The sequence below is a fragment of the Eschrichtius robustus genome, chromosome 10, assembly GCF_028021215.1.
Source record: "Eschrichtius robustus isolate mEscRob2 chromosome 10, mEscRob2.pri, whole genome shotgun sequence".
Taxonomy (NCBI): domain Eukaryota; kingdom Metazoa; phylum Chordata; class Mammalia; order Artiodactyla; family Eschrichtiidae; genus Eschrichtius; species Eschrichtius robustus.
This window is the reverse complement of record NC_090833.1, coordinates 12,124,741-12,143,853: the sequence shown is the minus strand read 5'-3', so window position 1 is coordinate 12,143,853 and position 19,113 is coordinate 12,124,741. Positions and strand designations below refer to the sequence as shown.

General features: G+C 52.1%; 1 protein-coding gene across 4 annotated transcripts in view; it reads left to right on the top strand.

Annotated features, from left to right (window-relative positions):
- RABGAP1 (RAB GTPase activating protein 1) overlaps positions 1 to 7,288 on the top strand; it is a 159,167-nt gene extending 151,879 nt beyond the window's left edge. For all 4 annotated transcript variants that reach the window (XM_068552086.1, XM_068552084.1, XM_068552082.1 and 1 more), the window contains exons 23-26: positions 794 to 877; positions 1,539 to 1,610; positions 3,955 to 4,152; positions 5,535 to 7,288. In XM_068552086.1, coding sequence (XP_068408187.1) covers positions 794 to 877; positions 1,539 to 1,610; positions 3,955 to 4,152; positions 5,535 to 5,657 — 477 coding nt within the window. In that variant the 3' untranslated portion in view covers positions 5,658 to 7,288. The remainder of the gene's footprint in view (positions 1 to 793; positions 878 to 1,538; positions 1,611 to 3,954; positions 4,153 to 5,534) is intronic.
- Positions 7,289 to 19,113: the final 11,825 nt, after the last annotated feature.

The window sequence follows — 19,113 nt, the reverse complement described above, 5'->3', positions numbered from 1 at the left end:
GAGAGCTGGGAGTTCACTGGTGGCTTCCTGTTGGCACTGGAGAGCCCAGAGACAGCTGGCTTCAGTTTCTCTCCAAAGGCCTTTTGTATTTACTGTGAAAAGCATAATGGTTCTTAATAATTAAAATGTAGGAGGAGACAGTGGGGCAAAGCCCATCCTTCACTGGGGCAGGAGAAATTCCTGTGTGTCAGCATCTGAGTGTGACACGAGGGTTAGCATTTCTGCAAAAGGAAGGCAGACATTACATAATGTCTGGCTCTTCCCCTGCCTGTCCACCAACATCTCCCCCACAGAGCAAACTCTGGAAGGCTTGTCCTGAGCACAGCCCCTGGGCGCAGACTCACAGCCATAAGAAGAGCTTTGGGTGCTCCGTGCCCCAGAGCAGGCTGGCTCTCCTTCACCACCCACCCTCTCGTCTCAGTCAGGCTGCCTGAGGTGAGAGATGGCGGGGCGCCTCCCACATAATCCATGAGGCACTGAAAGAGCGGCAGTCCTCCCGTTAGCTCTTCCTCTGCATTTGCTTTGTGTTACCTCCTCAGCTCAGGATCCCAGGTTGGGCTGCACTGACAGGGAGGAACTTCAGCAAAAGCCCCAAGCTGAAAGTTCAGAAGTTTTGACTGTTCTCTCCTAGCATCAAGAGTAGGGTTAGTACTGCTGAGAGTGAGGAAGAAGGGAGGAGAGTTACCTCCAGTAGGTCAGGCACTTTGGGGAAAGCCCAGCGCTAAGCACGTAGCGCCAGAGCTTTGCTTGTATTTCCCTTAACATTCACTTTTGCTTTTCTTAATGTACGCAGTTAAAAGAAATGTGCCGTCGGGAACTCGACAAGGCAGAATCTGAGATTAAAAAAAACAGTTCTATCATCGGTGACTACAAGCAGGTGGGTCCGTGCACCCTGGAATTGGGCCATGTTCTCTGGAAGCCCTGCTTGCCTGCACAAGATGTCTTCTCCACACCCACACGCGTCCCTGCTCGGCGACTTGCACTGACGAGTCCCTTTGCTTCACTGGACAAGTTACCGCACTGCTTTTCAACTGTAAAATAAGGGAAATCATCGCTCACCCGGAGAACTGTTGTGAGGAGTCCATGAGATTATCTTTGTGGAGCACCTGGCATAGTTCCCTCACATAAGCAGGCACTTAATACATGAAAGCCCCCTAGTTCTTGGGAGCACTTCAGACTCATGATGTAGAACCACTTCTCTCCCCAGCTGGTTGCATTTTGAGAACATAACTGAATTGGTCTTGTTTCTTTCTGTACTGGGATCTCGTGCTGGCTCCTGAGTCTAGCAGTGTCTGTAAACATTGGCCATCGAGCGTGGCACTGAGAGGTCCCTGCAGGTCCTAGGCCGGTGGATGCGGAGGTGGGAGAGCCAGAGGCCCCTCTGCTCACCTGTCATCTCACAGCCCCTCCTGCTCAGTGCTGTCCTAATTCCGCTCGTGTAGTCCAGCTTCCACTGTAGAATTCACCCCGAGCCCAAGTTGTGCAAATTATGACATTGCCGAAGAGATTGTCATTTTATATTATGTTTTTTTCTTCAGATTTGTTCTCAGTTGAGTGAAAGATTAGAGAAGCAGCAGACTGCTAATAAAGTGGAAATTGAAAAAATTCGGGTAAGTCTTCCTTTATCAAAGAGATTTTATACCACCTAGTTCATTTTATGGCTATATTCAGCACAAAAGATTTTGGGAGGGGGTATTCTGCTTTTTTTTTTTTTTTTTTTTTTTAGATAACCTACCACTATTAATAACAATACTATCTTTTTTTTAAAAAAAATAAATTTATTTATTTATTTATTTTATTTTGGGCTGCGTTGGGTCTTCGTTGCTGTGTGTGGGCTTTCTCTAGTTGCGGCGGGCGGGGGCTACTCTTCGTCGTGGTGCACGGGCTTCTCGTTGCGGTGGCGTCTCTTGCTGCCGAGTGCAGGCTCCGGGCGCGCGGGCTTCAGCAGTTGTGGCGTGCAGCCTCAGTAGTTGGGGCATGCAGCCTCAGTAGTTGGGGCGCACGGGTTTAGTTGCTCCACGGCATGTGGGATCTTCCCGCACCAGGGCTCGAACCTGTGTCCCCTGCGTTGGCAGGCGGATTCTTAACCACTGCGCCACCAGGGAAGTCCCCGGGTATTCTGCTTTGATTCCAAAACTGAGGGAAGCTGATGAGTACCTGACAAGGTGGCTGTCAGGACCTGGTTCTACAACTGACAACTGATATTCTGCCTCTTTCCTCTAGGCAGGGGATACAGATAAAACCAGAAGAGCTCTGGCATTAGATCTCAAAATACAAGTGTCCCTCTTCCTTACAAATTTGTATAACGTCCTCCTCCGGCTAACTTCACTTGTAAAAAGACAAAACAAAACACAAGAGCCCCAGGACTTCAGGTGTTGTCTGTGATTACTGCAGCACCCTGCTGAGGTGGAAGAGTCCTGCAGGTGACAGGCTGTGCTTGAGGGTGGGGTGCAGAGGCCAGGTCACTCCCCACATTGTTCTGTAGCAGGGGGACACTCCCCTTCTGAGCTCAATTCCTCTTGCTGTAATGGGCCCAGATACAATGAGAACCTGAGTTTTTAATGTTTTCTTGCGAATTTGAGGGTTTTTGTAACTTGGTGCTTTCTTTCTTTATTATTAGAATACTTGTCAAATTTTACTGAGATGAGTAATTTACTGAAAGATACTTTACTAACATGTTTACAACTCAGTGGACAGAAACGTAGGGGAGTCCATGGCCGTGTCTGCACAAACCAGCATTTTACCTGGAGCAAGATGATACCTGGCCTCCATCATAAGTAGTGTTTAACCAGCAGTACCTATTTTTTAAACAAAATTTATTTTCTGATGCTAAAACTAATAATAATGTTCATTGCAGAAAATTTGGAAAATAAGAGTAAAGGAGGAAAAAAATCCCCTTATAATCTTATTACTCACAGACAACATCATCATTAACACTTTGGCATGTATTCTTTCAGTCTTTGTTCTAACATACAAAATTTCATTCACTCTAAGATAGGCATTTTTTTCACATTTACATCTGAAATTGGGACATATTTTATAACTAATGGCTTTTTGTGGTTTAATTGGCAGAATATTTTCTTAGAGGACAACGAAATGATGTTTCTTACAGTCATTGCCATCTTATTTTCATGAAATGTGGTATATCCTTGTAACTATAATTTAAAGACATTTTTGTGTCCTAGTTTACCCAGCACTTAAACGTTTTTACCATGTTACGAAAAATTCCTCAAAAACTTTTCTGAGGCTGTGTACTTCCTTGTATAAATATAGCACATCCTATTTAATTTTTCCCAGTAGCTGGATAGTTTATCTCCCCACCCCCCTTTTTTTTTTTTTTTTTTTTTTTTTAAATTTATTTATTATTTATGTTTGGCTGTGTTGGGTCTTCGTTTCTGTGCGAGGGCTTTCTCTAGTTGCGGCGAGCGGGGGCCACTCTTCATCGCGGTGCGCGGGCCTCTCACTATCGCGGCCTCTCTTGTTGCGGAGCACAGGCTCCAGACGCGCAGGCTCAGTAGTTGTGGCTCACGGGCCTAGTTGCTCCGCGGCATGTGGGATCTTCCCAGACCAGGGCTCGAACCCGTGTCCCCTGCATTGGCAGGCAGATTCTCAACCACTGCGCCACCAGGGAAGCCCCCCACCCCTTTTTTGTGTCTCTAATTCTGCAGTGAAATTCCTTGTATGTAAATCTTTATCTAGTCACTGCTTTTTCATTTTTTTAGCCAAGGTTCCTAGAAGTGAGATGACTGGATCAAGACATAAGAATATTTGTGTTGCTTTTGGTGTATAACACCAGGTGACTTTTCCAGTAGGTCATCTGCCAGTTGACAGAGAGAACATAGTTTTTCAGAAGCTGTAGTGCTCAGCGGAGAAGCCGTCTCTTGGCTCCCCAGAAAGGAGATGCTCACACCTTCATGTCTTCTTTGTCTCTTCACATCTGACATTCAATTTCAGCAAAAAGTGGATGACTGTGAGCGCTGCCGGGAATTTTTCAACAAAGAAGGGCGCATAAAGGGCATCAGCTCAGCTAAGGAAGTTTTGGATGAGGACACAGATGAGGAGAAGGAAACACTCAAGAACCAGCTGAGAGAGATGGAACTGGAACTGGCACAAACCAAGCTGCAGCTGGTGGAAGCTGAGTGTAAGATCCAGGTAACAGCTGCAGTCTCTGCGCCCCCGGCCAGCCCTCTGCCCCTGGTGCGGCGGGACCCAGACCTGCATGGGGGCAGGATTTCGCTGGTGTGGGCTAGAAACCCCAGAAATGATCTTTATGGTTTGGGGTTTTTTCCCTTTTAAACTTCTACTATAATCCTCATGGGAAGAAGCCCATTACTTGTTATTTACTAGTGGATGTTTAATTAGCATTTAGCTTGTCCTAACGATTGGACTTTCTCATAATGAGAATTATCCATCAAACTTGGAATCTTTCTGGTGGAGCAGAGAATGCATGATTTGAAATCACAGCTGCACCACCACACTCTTTGACCTTGGGTTAGTTAGTAACCTCCTTACACTTCAGGTTCCTTATCTGCCAGTGGAGGTGATGAGGGGTCACTCTGATAGTTTGCTTTGAGGACTAAAAAAGATAATGCACGGGAAGGGCTCAGCACGATACCTGAGGGCTTCACAAATACAAGCTTTTATGCCCCCGCTCCCGTCACTTACCCAGCTTTGTGACTTTGGACGTATTACCTAATTTATCTGGGCCTCCTTTCCTTATGGAGAAACTGGGGCTTGTTTTGTTCATCTTTATACTGCATGGCTAGTTCCATCAGCCCCGATGCTGAGCACAAGGCAGGCACCAGGCACAGTTCGCAGAAGGAACCAAGTTCAGGACTAAAGCTTAAGCCCTGGTCTCCGTATCACACACGGTACCTGGGCGTCTGCTTCGCCCAGGCCCCGTTCTCGCTCTTGGGGCTGCACAGCTAGCACGTGGCCTCCGTGACCGTCCAAGGCGGCGAGGAGAGGCCTCACCAAGGATAGTATCTGGGCTGTAGTCCGTGAGTGAGCAGAGGGTGCCGCTGGAGAAAAGACAGAACAGTGAGCCTTCCTGGTGGAGGGCATGGCGTGTCCAACAGCACAGAGGGAGGAGAGGGCCTGCCTGGAAGGGCCTTCAGGAAGTAGGGGTGGAAGTGGGTGCTGAGCTGGAAGAGTCTCAGCCCAGATTGTGAAGCATCTCGGATGTCTTGCTAGGGGGTCTAGGCTTGAAAGGCTCTTGCCGGAAATTAATGATGCATTCTTAGGTAGAACATTCGGTCTGTCTCCTGGTATGCAGTGGGTGGACGGAGAGGGAGACGCTCAGGTAGGAGGCCGTTTTAATAAATAGACGAGGCAAGAAATGAGGAGGTCTTAACTAGGAAATCTCCCTGAGCTTTAGGCACTCCAGATCTTTCTGTGCCAGTTTGAGAACTGGGGGAATTCCCAGAGGCCTCTCAAGAGGAAATAGACTGAATTCTTGTCTTGGCTCGGCTCTGGGGAGGCAGTGTCATTAGCACTGGAGACCAGCATCCTCACGTACGTCGTTCCTCTTCCAGGACTTGGAGCACCATTTAGGCCTTGCCCTCAACGAGGTACAGGCGGCCAAGAAGACGTGGTTTAACCGAACACTGAGCTCCATAAAGACGGCAACCGGGGTTCAAGGGAAGGAGACTTGCTGAGAGCAGCTGCTGCCTCCAGACACCTTCAGAAAACATGACACCTTTTGTTGCCTTCTTTGGCCAGATGTGTGATTCTGTGACATGTCCCAGGACCAGAATGTACCTAAGTCAGATCCATAGAAGCATGTGGGTAGGTTGTTGGACCAGAGCTCATGAAGCAGGCAGCCTGTGCGGTAAGGCCCTCCTCACTCCTGATACTAACAGGCCTGCCGGCTCACCTGCCGCTCTGGACGTTCCAGAAAGTCACTCCTCCGTGTGACCTCCGGGCCTCTTCCCGGCTAGGTCAGCTCCTCACCCAGCCCAGCGGCTGAGTGACATTATCAGAGTTTGGGGATCCTTCAGGCCTTTGGTTTTTTTCTAAACCTTTAATCTTTTTTTTAAAGATACACATATTATTATATATTGGGGGAGGTGGGGCAGGGGATCGGTAGCTCAAATAATTATCTGCTCCAGTGCCAGCAGAGGGTCCTCCAGGTAGACATGGAGAAGCACTTTGTTTTAAATAGGAGGGTTTCATGGTTGTAGGTGAAGCCACCTAGTTTTGTTAAACTAACTCTACGATGCACAGGTTTTTGGTTTGGCATTATTCACATGTTTCTGATCAATTCTATGCAACTCTCATAGTTCCTGTTGTTTTTAGTGTTAGCTGCCAAATGACTCCACAGTGCTGGGGTGGGTGACTTGACCGACTGTCGAGACTGGATTAATCATAACGTGGACAAATCTTATTTTGCTTAATGTGTCGTGTGTGTGTGTATATATAAATATCTTTTCCCAATGCACCCAATTGACAGTGTTTAAATCCCAGACTAGGACTGATCTGCACAACTTAATTATGTGGTTATTTTGGGCACTTAATTTCACTCAAGGTTTGTCGGGCTCTGCTCTCCACCCTGCTGTCGCGAGAGCTGTGAAGGGCTCCCTCACTTCAAGGTTCTAGTGTTTTTGCACAACAGCTTGTACAAGTGAGAAAGACTCTGAGGTGTGTGTGTGTGTGTATGTGTGTGTGTGTGTAAATGTGAGGATGTGCAGGACACACATGCCAAGAGGCCCCCGTCCTGCTGGCCTGTGTCCCTGCCTGCCTTGGCCCTCCCCGGAGTGAGGCTGGGTGCAAACCTCGCTGTTCAGATGGGCTGCAAGTTCTCGCTTCAAAACTATGGAATAGAGATTTTGGCACCTTTTTTTAAACAAAGTAACTTTAGACTTTTAATTTATATAGTGATATGCTGACAGGCTGTCTCGCAGATGACTTTGTCGTCTTCTCTGCGTGCAGTGTGGAGGTCGCTGGTTACAAGAGGCACTGGTTTGTACATAAAGACACCTGGGTCGTTTTGTATTTCTTTTCCTGTTGGCTGTATTAACGCTTGCTGAGGTCATCTGTGATCAGGGAGGTAACAAGCGGCAACCCCTGACCCCAAAACCATCCCCTCCACGGCTTTCTGTGTCTTTCTTGTTCAGTTACCAAAACAGCTGTAAGCCCATCTAAAACTAGGTGCGTGGACATTGTGCTAGGGTAGTTTCAGTGTGTCAACTTTATGAATTGAAATATAAACCAGTAAAATTGTATTACTATTTCTTTTGTTGGTTTTATTTTAACGGCATATTCATTAAATATTTTGGTACAAACAGCATTGCTTTGTAACAACCAGTTTTATCATGATGTGCTCTTGCCTCCCTCCCACGGGCAGTCAGAGAAGACCACCCTCTGGGCTGACAAATAGGTGTACGTGACCATTGGGCAGCGCCTCCCCGTTCATCCATTCAGACACTTACTGAGCAGCTAATGTGCTCCAGGCCCATGGGGTGAGAGAAGACACAGGCTTTGTCCCCTGGGAGGCCTGTGCCTTCATCGTGAGCATTGCCCATCTTGGAGAAATAAAGTGAGACATGACCTGTGTATTTGAGGGTTAGGGAAGTCTTAGAGGAGGTAAGGGTGTGTGGTAAGACCTTGAAAGACAAAAGCATCTCACCAGGCAGAGATGGGGGAGGGAATTGCAGGCCCAAAATGTGAATGTGCAGGGGAAATAGCTGAAGAGCAGAAAGGCAGTCAGAGTACCCGAGGTCCAGTTATGCTCTGCTAGAACTTTCAGGGGAAGTGGTGGCATGGCCAGGTACCTCTTTCGGAAAGCTCCTTTCTGTTCACTGCTGGTCTTCCCACACCGCAGCGCCATAGGGATGAGGCTCCCAGACCCTCGGCCGTCCTTTACCACCTCGCCCCCTTCTCTGCAGCAGGAAGAAGAGCAGTGCTTCCCCAACCCGACGGTCCCCTCCTTGCTTGACCTGCCCTCCAGGACCCCCTACACCCAGCCTTTGGATGGAAGCGGGCTGAGATGCAGGCCATGAAGAAGGGAAGGTGGTGAGTGAGCCCTGCCCCGTCTTCTCTCCGCTGAACTGAGGCAGGGCAGGTGCCTAGCAAGGGGCCCGGCTGGGACAGATGCTCTGCAGAGGCCAGGACAGGGACTCGGGAGCACAGTTGGGATCCCTTTGCTGCTCACAGGCTAGAAGGCATATTTCTGGGATCCACATTCCTGGCCAACAAGGGCCAGAGTCCAGACGGGCCAGCCTGCTCCGGGCTTTTCCAGTCCCAAGGGTCCCAGTGTTCCGGAGTGTAGGGACTCTGCAGAAATCCTCATCCCAGCAGCTGTGCCCTGCCAGGAGAAAGGCGCCCCTAGCCAGTCAGCCTTGGCACACGGGCCTAAAGTGACTCTGGGACATCCGGAGAGAACGAGCAAGCTCTGCCTTGGGTGAGGGCGGGAGTGGACGAAGGCTCATGGGCTTGGTGACTGGGAATCTGCTGGCGCTCAGGAAGGAAGTAGAGCAGAGGTGGGTGGGGTGCAGCGGAGGGGCCAGACCCAAGTGGGTTGAGAGCTGGGAGGGTGGGAAGCAGAAGCGGTGAGTGTAGATTTCAAGAAGCCTGCTCAGCCTGTCACGTATTTCTACGTGACAGGCTGAGTAGACCATGTAGACCATCTAGCAGGCCCTGTTGAACCTGAGCGGATCTGCAGGGGCTGGTTATGATCACTCAGGGGGAAGGAGGCAGCTCGGAATGAAAGGCAAGAGGCATCTGCCGCCCTGTCTGTTCTGAACCCCAAGTCCCAGGGGCAGGAGTGAGCCACGAGAGGAGTGAAGGAAAGAAAACTCCATGGGAGCTAAAACTTAGTCCAGAACACCACTCTCAGCTCTGAACTGACCCAGCAGTTGTGAAAACCAAGACATCTATGCGGGGGAGTAGGCAGGTGACAGGAGAGGAGAGTCGTTTGGCCTCTCAGAGCCTGTTTCTTCATCTGGCTGATGGGTGTGTAAAAGGCTGTCTGTAGTGCTTCACTTGCTCAGAGAGATGCCTGATTCTGACCCTGGGATGCAGATCTTCTCCTAAACCTCATTTGGGGGCTGATGAGACAAGTGAGCTCAGAATGGCTGAGGTGCTCGCTCCCAGAACAAGAGGACCGAGCACTCCGTTTCCCTGCCCTTCCCCCACTTTTATAGGCGAAGAAATCGGGCCCATAGAGCGGTTCCTGGCCCAGACCACACGGCTAGGACGTTAATCCCCATCTCTAACTCCCAGTGACCAGCAGGGCAGCTGCTTTAAGATGACCACGTGGGCAGTAGGTGGGTGTAAACTCTCACAGCACTTCACTACAAGCAGTGTACCTGGACCAAAAACCCCAAGTTCAAGGCCGGGCCATGACCTTGGATGCTCACATCACGTGGATAGGTCACTTCACCCTCCCGAGTTGTGTGTGCGCCGTGGCTTCGGTGCCCATCTCGGTTTCACACGGGTTGCTGAGCTACTGTTAAGCTCCTGACCCTTCTCCTGTGTTCTCCCCCCAGTTGTCGCAACACCCCTGTGAGTTAAGTGACGTTACCCCCAGATTTGAAAGTGAAGGTGAAAGGCCCGTGATGACGAGATCTGGGATTCAATGCTTTTGTACCAGGTACCACCGCCTCCACCTTCTCTTCCAGGGCCCCAAAGCAAGGAAGACAACGCTCCTGCCTCCACACCCCGTTTTCAACTCATCTGGCTGTTCCCTGTGCCCGTCACGGGCCAGAGGGTGGGAGTGGGGCCCCTGGGAGGAAGCAGCAGCGGGCCAGCCTGGCCAGCTCGTCTTTCCATCAGTGCGCTGTGGTTGTAAAGCCCAGTGGACAGCGTGCAGGGCGAAGGCGGCCCGAGTTACAACACACCCAGTGCCTTCGTCCACTTACCTGGAAGGCAGCGACAGGCCCGGCCTGGCTCCCTCTAAGACCCCCTGCCTGGGCCGCCTTTGTCCTTCTTCCTGGGGTGGGCGGAGACCTTACTGTAGTCTTGGAGTTACTGGGGTAGGTCGATTGCAGGAACCTCACAGAGGGAGCAGTAGGAAGAGCTTTGGCTTTGTGTTCAAATCGCTGCTGCCATTTAGAAGTCCTACCCCCTCGGGCAAGTCCCTTTATCTTTGAGCCTTAGTGTCCCGATGTGTAATATCATCTGCCAGCTCTGGGGACAGGGGTCAGGATTAAGAGGGAGGCAGGTGTGTGAGGGGCACCCGGTGAAAGCTGAGTTGAGGCGGGGGCACTCGCACCACTCACTGCGCCAGGGGCCCAGGTCAAAGGTTCAGGTTGAGTAAACATTTGGCACCATTAGCAGAGAGGCAGTGCTCAAGGACCGTAAACAGGAATAGGAATGAGGCCTAGCCCTCTGCATGAAGGGAAGATCCTTCCACATGTGCTGAGCTGGAGAGTCAGGGCCAGGAAAGTGGTTCTGCACTTGACCCTTTCATGAAAGTCAAAGCCAGAGTCAGTCCCGTCCTGCACAGAACAGTGCAGCCCATTGCTGTTGAAGACAGAAGCTTTTATTTTTATTCATCTGAATGGGGAAAATGCAACATGTCAGGGCATTACAGACAAGCTGCAGCAGCCAGACAAGAGGGTCAGTCTACGGCAGAGTCCAACACAGTGCGCAGAAGCCGCAGCGTGGGTGCCGCCTGTGGGAGTCGGGGTGCAGAGTCCCTTTGGGTGAAGGCCAGGCGTCTCTGGGCGAGGCACGGGTGACAGTCCACGCGTGCAGGCTGCTGCTTCAACCACGCCGCAGGTTCAAAGTTCAGAGTCCTACGTGTAATCACTGCCCCAGAGAGGGAGGACAGTCCAGGGTGGTCGCATTCTCCAATGTTTTTTTTTTAACATAATACACAACATGAAGTTATTGCCAGGGACTCTGCACTGTAATTATACTATGTACACTTGTGTATTCAGAAAAAACACAGTAAACAGATACAGATAGGTATTTTAAATAAATTTCTTAAAAACTACCTTGGCCATCACCAGACCAGAGAGCGAGCAAGCTGTATATAGCCAGGAGTCCGATGTCATGTGTGTAACTGTGCAGTAAACCGGGAAAGCTTTCCTACCCACAACTACACGCAGCCTTCTCCTTGCCTCCTGAACCCCCCATCTTGGGGCCAAGGAAGGGCTACGACTGAGCAGGACCCCTTCCTCCTTTGTGAGGGAAGCCCCTTCTTGAACAGCTCAGGGCTTCAGGTCTAGACTGGCTGCCTTCTGTCTCCTCCCCAGACAGTGAGTTCTGCTCGGAATGGGTGAGAGGCGAGTCTCAGAGGCCGCTCTCTGGGAACCCTACACGGCAGGGAGACCCGGGTGCCCGCGCTGTGGGGCTTAACAGGCAGAGCCAGGCCCCAGGCCAGACCCTTCCCTGGCCCTCCTGCCTCACTGTCCCTGGAAGTGCCCTGGCCCCGATTAGGGCTCCCGCGGGAGACCTGCCTTTTCCTGAAGGTGTGACTGGGCCCCAGCCAGCCACTTAGACCAGAGGTTCAGCACAACAGGCCAGATGGTCCCTAGTCAGAGGCCTGAGTTGACTGACAGATACTCTGGGGAAAAGAGGATCAACACTGCTAAGAGCTGAAGTAAGTGAAGTCTGCCCCTGCCCAAGGCAGGTGGCTCATGACTCATTAGAAGACATCAAGAGGGACAGAGGCAGAGGAGGAGTCCCACCTTGACCAAGCATTCCCTTCGCCGCCTCAAGCCCCTGGGAAAGGAAGTCCGTGTGGAGGTTGGCGACAGCTCACAAGACACGCAGAGCTGCCCTTGATTCCCGGGAGATGCGGAAAGTAAGGCCCCTGGTCAGGAACCTTGAGGATGCCTGTTGTCTGAGAAGCCACCACAGTAAGTGAACGAGGGGACAAGCGGTACTCAGTGTCCCCTCTGCAAAGTAGGGGTGCAGTGTGAACCCCACATGACCGCACAGGGCTGGCCTGAGCAGGAGAGACCGCCATGGGCAGGGAAAGGGACGCATCAAACGCCAGCACTGCCGGCCTGGCAGGTGAGAGAAGAGGTATTTCAGGAACCTGACTAAACTCCACACCATGCCTCACGTGGGCCATCATCACAAGCTGGGTGTCAGGGCCGCAGCCGAGGGAGCCAGTGAGGGGAAGAGTCGAGGAGGCCCACAGAGCGACAGGAACACGTCAGGGAAGGAAAGGAAAGGAGCGTAAGCTTAACCACAACTTAAGCCCGAGGGTGTCTGTGAGGAGAGGAGCTCACGCCGGCCGGAAGGGGGTGGGGCAAGAGGCTGGACACTGAAGGTGCAGCTTTCTTGATTATGAGCTACAAGTGGAGAAGACAGTCTTCTTAGCTATCTAAACTCCTATCCTTATCCATGATTCATCATCTTCATGAACAGAAATTTTAAAAAGTCTTCCCAGAACAGCAGAAATACTTAGGTGAGAATCAAAAAAAGAACTTTTAGACCATCATCTATTTCCCCAAGCAGGAAAATGAGACAGATGGCATCTAGCTTATGGCTGTGGGCCAGGATGGGGCAGGGGCCAGGCTCGAGCTCCACGAGGGTCTAGGGTGCCCCAGACACAAGCCTCCCCGTGAGGCCAGAGCCGCGGCGCAGGCTGAGCTGCCCGATGAAAGACCACAGCTGGAGGCACATCTGGCTGGGCCAGGCTTGCTTCTATCCTTGCCATTCCAGGACCCCAGAAACACCTCTGGAAGACCCAGGCCGTGCTCCTTAGAGATGGGAAGTTATGCACCCGCTGCCATGCTGAGAGCACCGCCCCCCGGAGCCTGAGGAGCCCCACGGCAGCAGCCCGCGTGCCCTGGAGCCATGGCTTCTCCGCGACTCTTCCTTCCACAACCCTCACCTGACCTGGACGATGACAAGCTGTGCCCTCACTCAGAGCAGGCAGCAGCAGTGCCCTCAGGCAGCCCACCACCCACCTGCCTGAGGCCCTGCCCACGTCTGCCCAGCGGCTCAGGGCAGCACCAAACCCCTCACCTGCTGGCTCAGTCCCCAGAGGATCCACAGCCACACAAAACCGGTCCACGGTGCGGCGCTGCCGGAGCCGTGCTGGGAGGGCCCCACTGGAGCCAGCACCGCCAGGTCCCCGCTGCGGGGCCTCGGGCCAGCACCTTCCCTCTGCTGAGCCGCGCGTGATCCTCACCCACTCCTACAGGCCCGTGCGGGTTTCAGGGAACCAGCATCTGCGCAGGCCTCTCCGTGGGCTCGTGAGGCCAGCACCCCTCCAGACTTCTGTCCACGTCAAGGGGAGGACGCTGGCAGCTCGCGCCCCTGGAACCTCACCTCATGGTGCTCACTCAACAGCAGTTCCCTTCACCTGCCTAGACACATCTCTGAGGGAAAACACTGTGGAGAGTAGGAAGCACTATATAAGAGTTTTCTCCTTGCCCCAACTACGTGGAGCACCTTGGGGCAGGCGCCGTGTCCGATCTGCAGTCTCCCAGCCCGACATCAGTCCTGGCCTAGAGCGTCTGGGATGCCCCTGAGCAGCACCTGCCCCGGCCTGTGCATCTTGCCTCGGTTTACAGGCACCAGCTCCATGAGGCTTTCGTGCCAGGGTAGCTCCGTTCTGAAGCGAGGGGAAGCCCATCCCTAGCATTTGTTCACCCTCATACACCAAGGCCCCAATCCAAAATTAGACATGAGACAGAGCGTTTCATTTGTCTTGCCGTTTAAGCTATCTCTGGATAGTGGCAGAGAAGAAGCCCGAAGGCGGCAGACCGTGTCAAGCTCTGCTGTGTCAAAAACTGTGCCACTCACTGGCCCCCTACGGCCGGCGGCCAGAAAAGCTACCCAACTCGGGAGTCTCTCCTTCCCACTCGGGTACCAACAGTAACCAGACTCTGGGCGAAAGAGTCCCAACTAAACTGAAAGATACTATTTGTAACCACAACGTGGTCTTCCCCAACCAGAGGATCTTTCCAAAGTGCATCTGTGATCACTTCACCTTCCTGAGCACAGCCTCCCATTGGCTCCCCAGCGCCCTTTATTCACAGGCTGGCCCCCAGCGTCCTCCTCTCCGGAGCTGCCTCCCTCCTTCCTCAGACTCTCCGGGTTCACCCTCGGCCTTCTCTCCCCGAGCCCCGTTCTGTATTTCGCTCTGCAGCACCCGCTCCCCCGAAAGGGCCCACCTCTCACTCAAAATCTGAGGTCCTTCTGCGCAAGAGCTGCACACCTAACAGATGCGCAGGAAGCCTTCATGGGAAGATAGATGGGTCCAGGCAGCAGACGGGAGAAAGCTTCCAGTCATGATTAAGCCAGAGGGTGAGTAACCGCCACAGTCCAAGGCAGGGATTTCGTGAAGTGTGGCCTGCAGCCACGCCTGTCTGTCTACACTCTGCCTCTGGCTGCGCGGGTGCTGCTGGAACGGCAGGGCTGAGTAGCTGTGACAGAGCGAATGGGCCACAAGCCTGAAAGAGTTACTCCCTGGACCTTTCCAGAAAGTTTGTCGACACCAGGCCTAAGGCAGCGTTCCCATCGATTTCCACACTGTGACACGCAAAAAGGTGATTTTTCTGTGGCCCACTGGGCTAAACAAACAAGGCCACTCGTAGTTAGAGACAGCTGGTCACCCCAAAGGTCGATGCAATCAGTGTCTCAGTGAACCCTAACCTTTCAGAGCTCTGACCTAAAGGCTCAAAACCACCACTGCCTTTTTAGCCCCTGTCCCCAGCAGAGGTATAGAAACACAGAAGTGCAGAAACCCACCCCGACTCCTCTTCAGGTCTCCCTGCCCACCTGTGCAGAACGAGCCAGAGATGGCAGGACAGACACAAAACTGAGGCCCAAAGCAAATTCTCTAGTAATCTTACAATTTCGCCTTTTTCCCTTCCCTAAAGTACTCTGTGGAGCAAGTGTGTACCTTCCCCCGGCTAAAGACCCTGTTCTACAAATGTTGAATCCAATGAACTCCAACCCTTGCCCAGGTAAAGAAGCCAAAACATTACTTTTTTTAAAAGCAGAAGCCTCTGGACCAACGAACATCCAGTACCTGCCACTCCCTTTGACTGGCAAACTCAGCAGAGCAGAAACTCAGGGAAAGGGTAAGATTCTGACTGACCAGCCCATAAACCTCTCTGTCCTTTGCCAAAGGAGACGCTTCCCAGAGAGCACAAGAAGGGAACTCAGAGCCCCCGCACCCACGAGAAGTCAGGCCCACCAAATCCCCGCTTCCTGGCCAGTGGAGATGGCCCTTGCTACACTGCAACGCCTCTCCCCGCCACCACCCGCCTTTCCTGTCTTGGTCCCAGGCACCTACTCAACAGTGGCCCCCAGTTCCCTGGCTGCACGTGGGGTTCCTGTGGTTCCCTGGCCCCATAACCTCCTGCTGGGCCCAGGCAAGGAGCCTGGACTATGAAGAGCTGCCATTCCTGCCTCTGACGCCCTCCTCGGCCAGCCTCCTTCATCCTTCAGCCGGGCATCTGCAACAGCCTCTGACTCCTGCCTTTGGTCCTTCCCCATCCACCTGTCCAAATGGATCCTCCAGAATTCTCTCACCATTCTGGAAGATGGTAAGCACTGCAGGGCATGGCACCCAAGGCCTTTCACGAAGTGGCCCCCAACTGCACATGCCGTCTGCTACTTCACCCTCCTAACCATCCCAGTTCCCAGGTTCCCATTAACAAGCACCTCCACGCTGTCCTGAGAAGCCATGCCCTTCTGTGCACACCAGGCGCCCCTCCTTGAGACCTCCTAGCCAGCTGGATGCCAGGCTCTGCGGAAGCCATGGCCACATCTACTGGAGCCCCTCTCACTCTCTAAGTCACGCAGCTCTTAAGTCTCTTCACAGGCCTGGCTCCGCTCCTGGACTGAGTGGGAGCCCTTCTCCCAAGCACAGAAGATGGCTCTCGTTCTGTTCAAGGCCCCAAGCAGTCCCCTCCCCCTTCCTGTGCTCCTTCTTGGTCAGGGGTTTCACCTTCTAAGCTGAAAATCCTGACGTTTTCCTCAAGTGCTCCTTCTCCCCCAGCACAGCCTGGTTAGTAGTAGGAGGTGACAGTGAATGTTTCCAATAAATCCATGTGCCCAAGAGGGGAGAAGCGGTCTTGACAGTGTCACCAGCCACATCAGCATTCTGTGCAAACTGACACCCCATGGAAGACCTTCCTCTGCAGTATCCAAACAGCGGGCTTCCTGCCTAAGCACTCCTGGTAACACGGGGCCCACTTCTCACCACACCTCATGAGAGGCACACTTTAGCTCAAACTGCCCAACTGGCTTTACTGTAACTATCTTTCCCCTTCTGGAACTACATATGACAAGTAAATACAACTCTTTAAAACAGCTGATGGGAAAGGTCCATGATCTCTCCAGGTCTGCCCTTCAGCAGCCTCAACCTATCCCATCTTGAGGTGCTTTCAGCTTTCCTGAGTTCCTCAGGTGCCACCTTCCAGATGATGTGGAAGGAGTGATCCCCTCCAGGATGATGGCCGCCATACCTCCCATAATGCAGCCTCCAAGGGCCTGAAGGACGTCAGAGAGCTGAGCATCTTCTGAGACTGTCTACGTCATGGAAGGGCCCAGTGAGACCCTGGCACCAGCGCTCTGGGAAGGCGACTGTGAGGGCGACCCCTTTGGTTGGAGCACACAAGGAAGGCCTAGCCAGAAACATGACAGCTGACAACCAAAACGTGGATGAAGCTCAGTGGAAAAGCACACTCCCAACAGCACATCCCTTCCCTCCATACAACGCCTGGGGATCTCTCCGATGGCAATTACTGGTTTGCACTTTATTACAGGGTTCAGTTACAGCACAAAAAGATGGTCTGTGGAAACAGACCCAACTGTGCAGCTGGCAAAGAAAACAACAACAAACAGGCCACCTGGCCCAAGGCTGGCTAGTCAGTAACCTTGCCCAGGAGCCAGGTTAGCCGGAGAAGAATGAGCCCCAAGGCTGGTTTCTTTTTTCCCACGGTGGGAGGGGGAGAAGAGGCGGGTCAGGGAGAGAGAGGTGGTTTTCCGCGTGTTTTGTCTCAAACCACACAGGACACATCCCAGAAGTCTGGAAGAAAGGTTAAGTAGAATGAACGCCTCATAACGAGGAGAGGAAACTTGCCAAACGGTTTTAGAAAACAGGATAGGCAGCAGCCTAGACTCTCAACACCAACCACCAGTGGTGAGCACAGCGCCAGCAGAATGGGTGGGCTCGGCCACTTACTAGCTGTGTAATTTTGGGCAAGTCATCTTGTCTAAGCCTCTATTTCCTCATCTGTAAAAGGAGAAAATTTCTAGATCCCACAGTTGTGGTGGAGCTCAAATTTCATCCCTAAGAAAGGGCTTCTGTTAACTCTAAAAACAGGAGAAATGCCATTTCTTCTGTGTGATTAAAAACTCACTTATTAGGAGCCACAGTGCTTTACCACAAATAAGCTGGTGGTTTGCAGAGGCCTCTTAGCTTCACTTTTCTTGTCTGTGCAGTGGGAACAACCACCCCTGCGCTGCAGCTTCTCTGAGTGGGACCATCAGGGCAGGGAACACAGTCACGGCCCGGAGAGAGCTCTGCTGGCAAGCTACACACGCAGGTGCCATTCCCTCCGCAAGCCGCGGCTCAAGAACTCCTACAACCTGGCTTTACAAGAGGTTCCTTCTTCCTGTTCCGCTCCAGGATTATGGCAGGGGGCTCAGAAAAACGGCAACTGCCAAGGCTGGTGGTGACTTGGGGTTAGGGAAGAATATCTTTCCCTGAAGAGGATTCTGCATCCACCTCCACGCCCACCTAACCGTAAGCAGAGACCCAGCCAGCACTAATCTGCCGAGGAGCTGGTGAGGGGACCACTCACAGCCTTCCGTGAAGCCGAGTCCAGGGGACACTCCTGGCAAGCAGAACAGGCCACTGCAATCTGCCCCTCACCCCCGTCTCTGCTCAACACTTGCCCAGGGCCACCTCTCTGCACTCACACCCCAACCCTGGACCACCCCTCTTCCTTTGACCCAATGAGCCCAGCCTCACCAGCTCTCCTTCAGAGTCTGGCTCAAATCTTTTACGACATCGCCATCACCAATCTCAGGCCAGATAGCGTGTACTCAGAAAGCATTAGCTAAATGAAAACGCACACCTCAATTTCTCATTGATATTCAAACAGAAAAACAAGCTTCAAATACAAAAGCTTCCTCTGTTTATACAGCCACACCTCAGCCCTCCAGTCTATCTTTCCAGTTTGTTAATCTTTTCCAACTGCTCTAAAAGAAAACAGCCCTATTTTAGGCCAGGATATCTGGTCTAAAATGACCTCAAGTCAAAGCCTAGATTCTAGCACAGGAGCCTGGGATTGGCTTGAGTCGGTGAGCTCCAAAGATCCTGTGACAGTGAGGCCCCTGGCTTGTGTTCAGGCCCTTTTTAAGCTCCATTCGGCCTTGCCTCACTGCCCACACACCACCTTCCTGTCCCCCGATGTGCTTCCTCACCTTCTTTCCAGACTTTTAATCCATAGCATGGTACAGCAGAAAAAGGTTCTGGCACTGAACAGAGCTGGATTTCATTCCTGACTCTAGCACTTAACTCTGAGCCTCAGTTTTTTCATCTGTAAAATAAGAATAATACCACCTTCAAGAAGGCTGAGAAATAAGAAAAATGTCCAAGTGCCTGGCACACACAAGGTACCAATTTTAGCATCTTTCTTCCCGCTCTCCTTTCTTCCATCCACTGCTGCCCACAGCCCAAAATGACCTAAACTGAGGGCCACTGTTAACTACCTGGGACATTCAGCTGACATGTGAATGCAGAGACTGTTCTTCCAAACCACACAAAAGGATCAAGGTAGAAACTGAAACAAAGCAGAGAGAGACTAGGCTCCTAGGCAGCGCAAAGAGAATGCCCTCACTGCAGCAGGCTAATCCCGTTACCTCCTGGGGGCCATAAGCAGCAAAAAGATGACTCAGGACCACATCTCCAGCTAGGATATGCTAATCTGACTCTTAAACTGCCTGGGCAGATGGTGGCAATCTCCACACTACCCACCAGCAGAGACAGCATAGTTTGTTTGCAGAAATAGCAGAGTTCTGCCAAGAAAGACCCTAAGACCCTCCTTAGAAGGACCAAGTAGTTAAGGTGTTAACAACTGACTGATCAAGGCAAAACAAACAAAAGAACCCCCCGAGGCCTTCCCTCAGTGTTCGTTACTGAGGCAAGGATTCCACCCAGACGGCTACAGCTGAGGAATGGGGTCA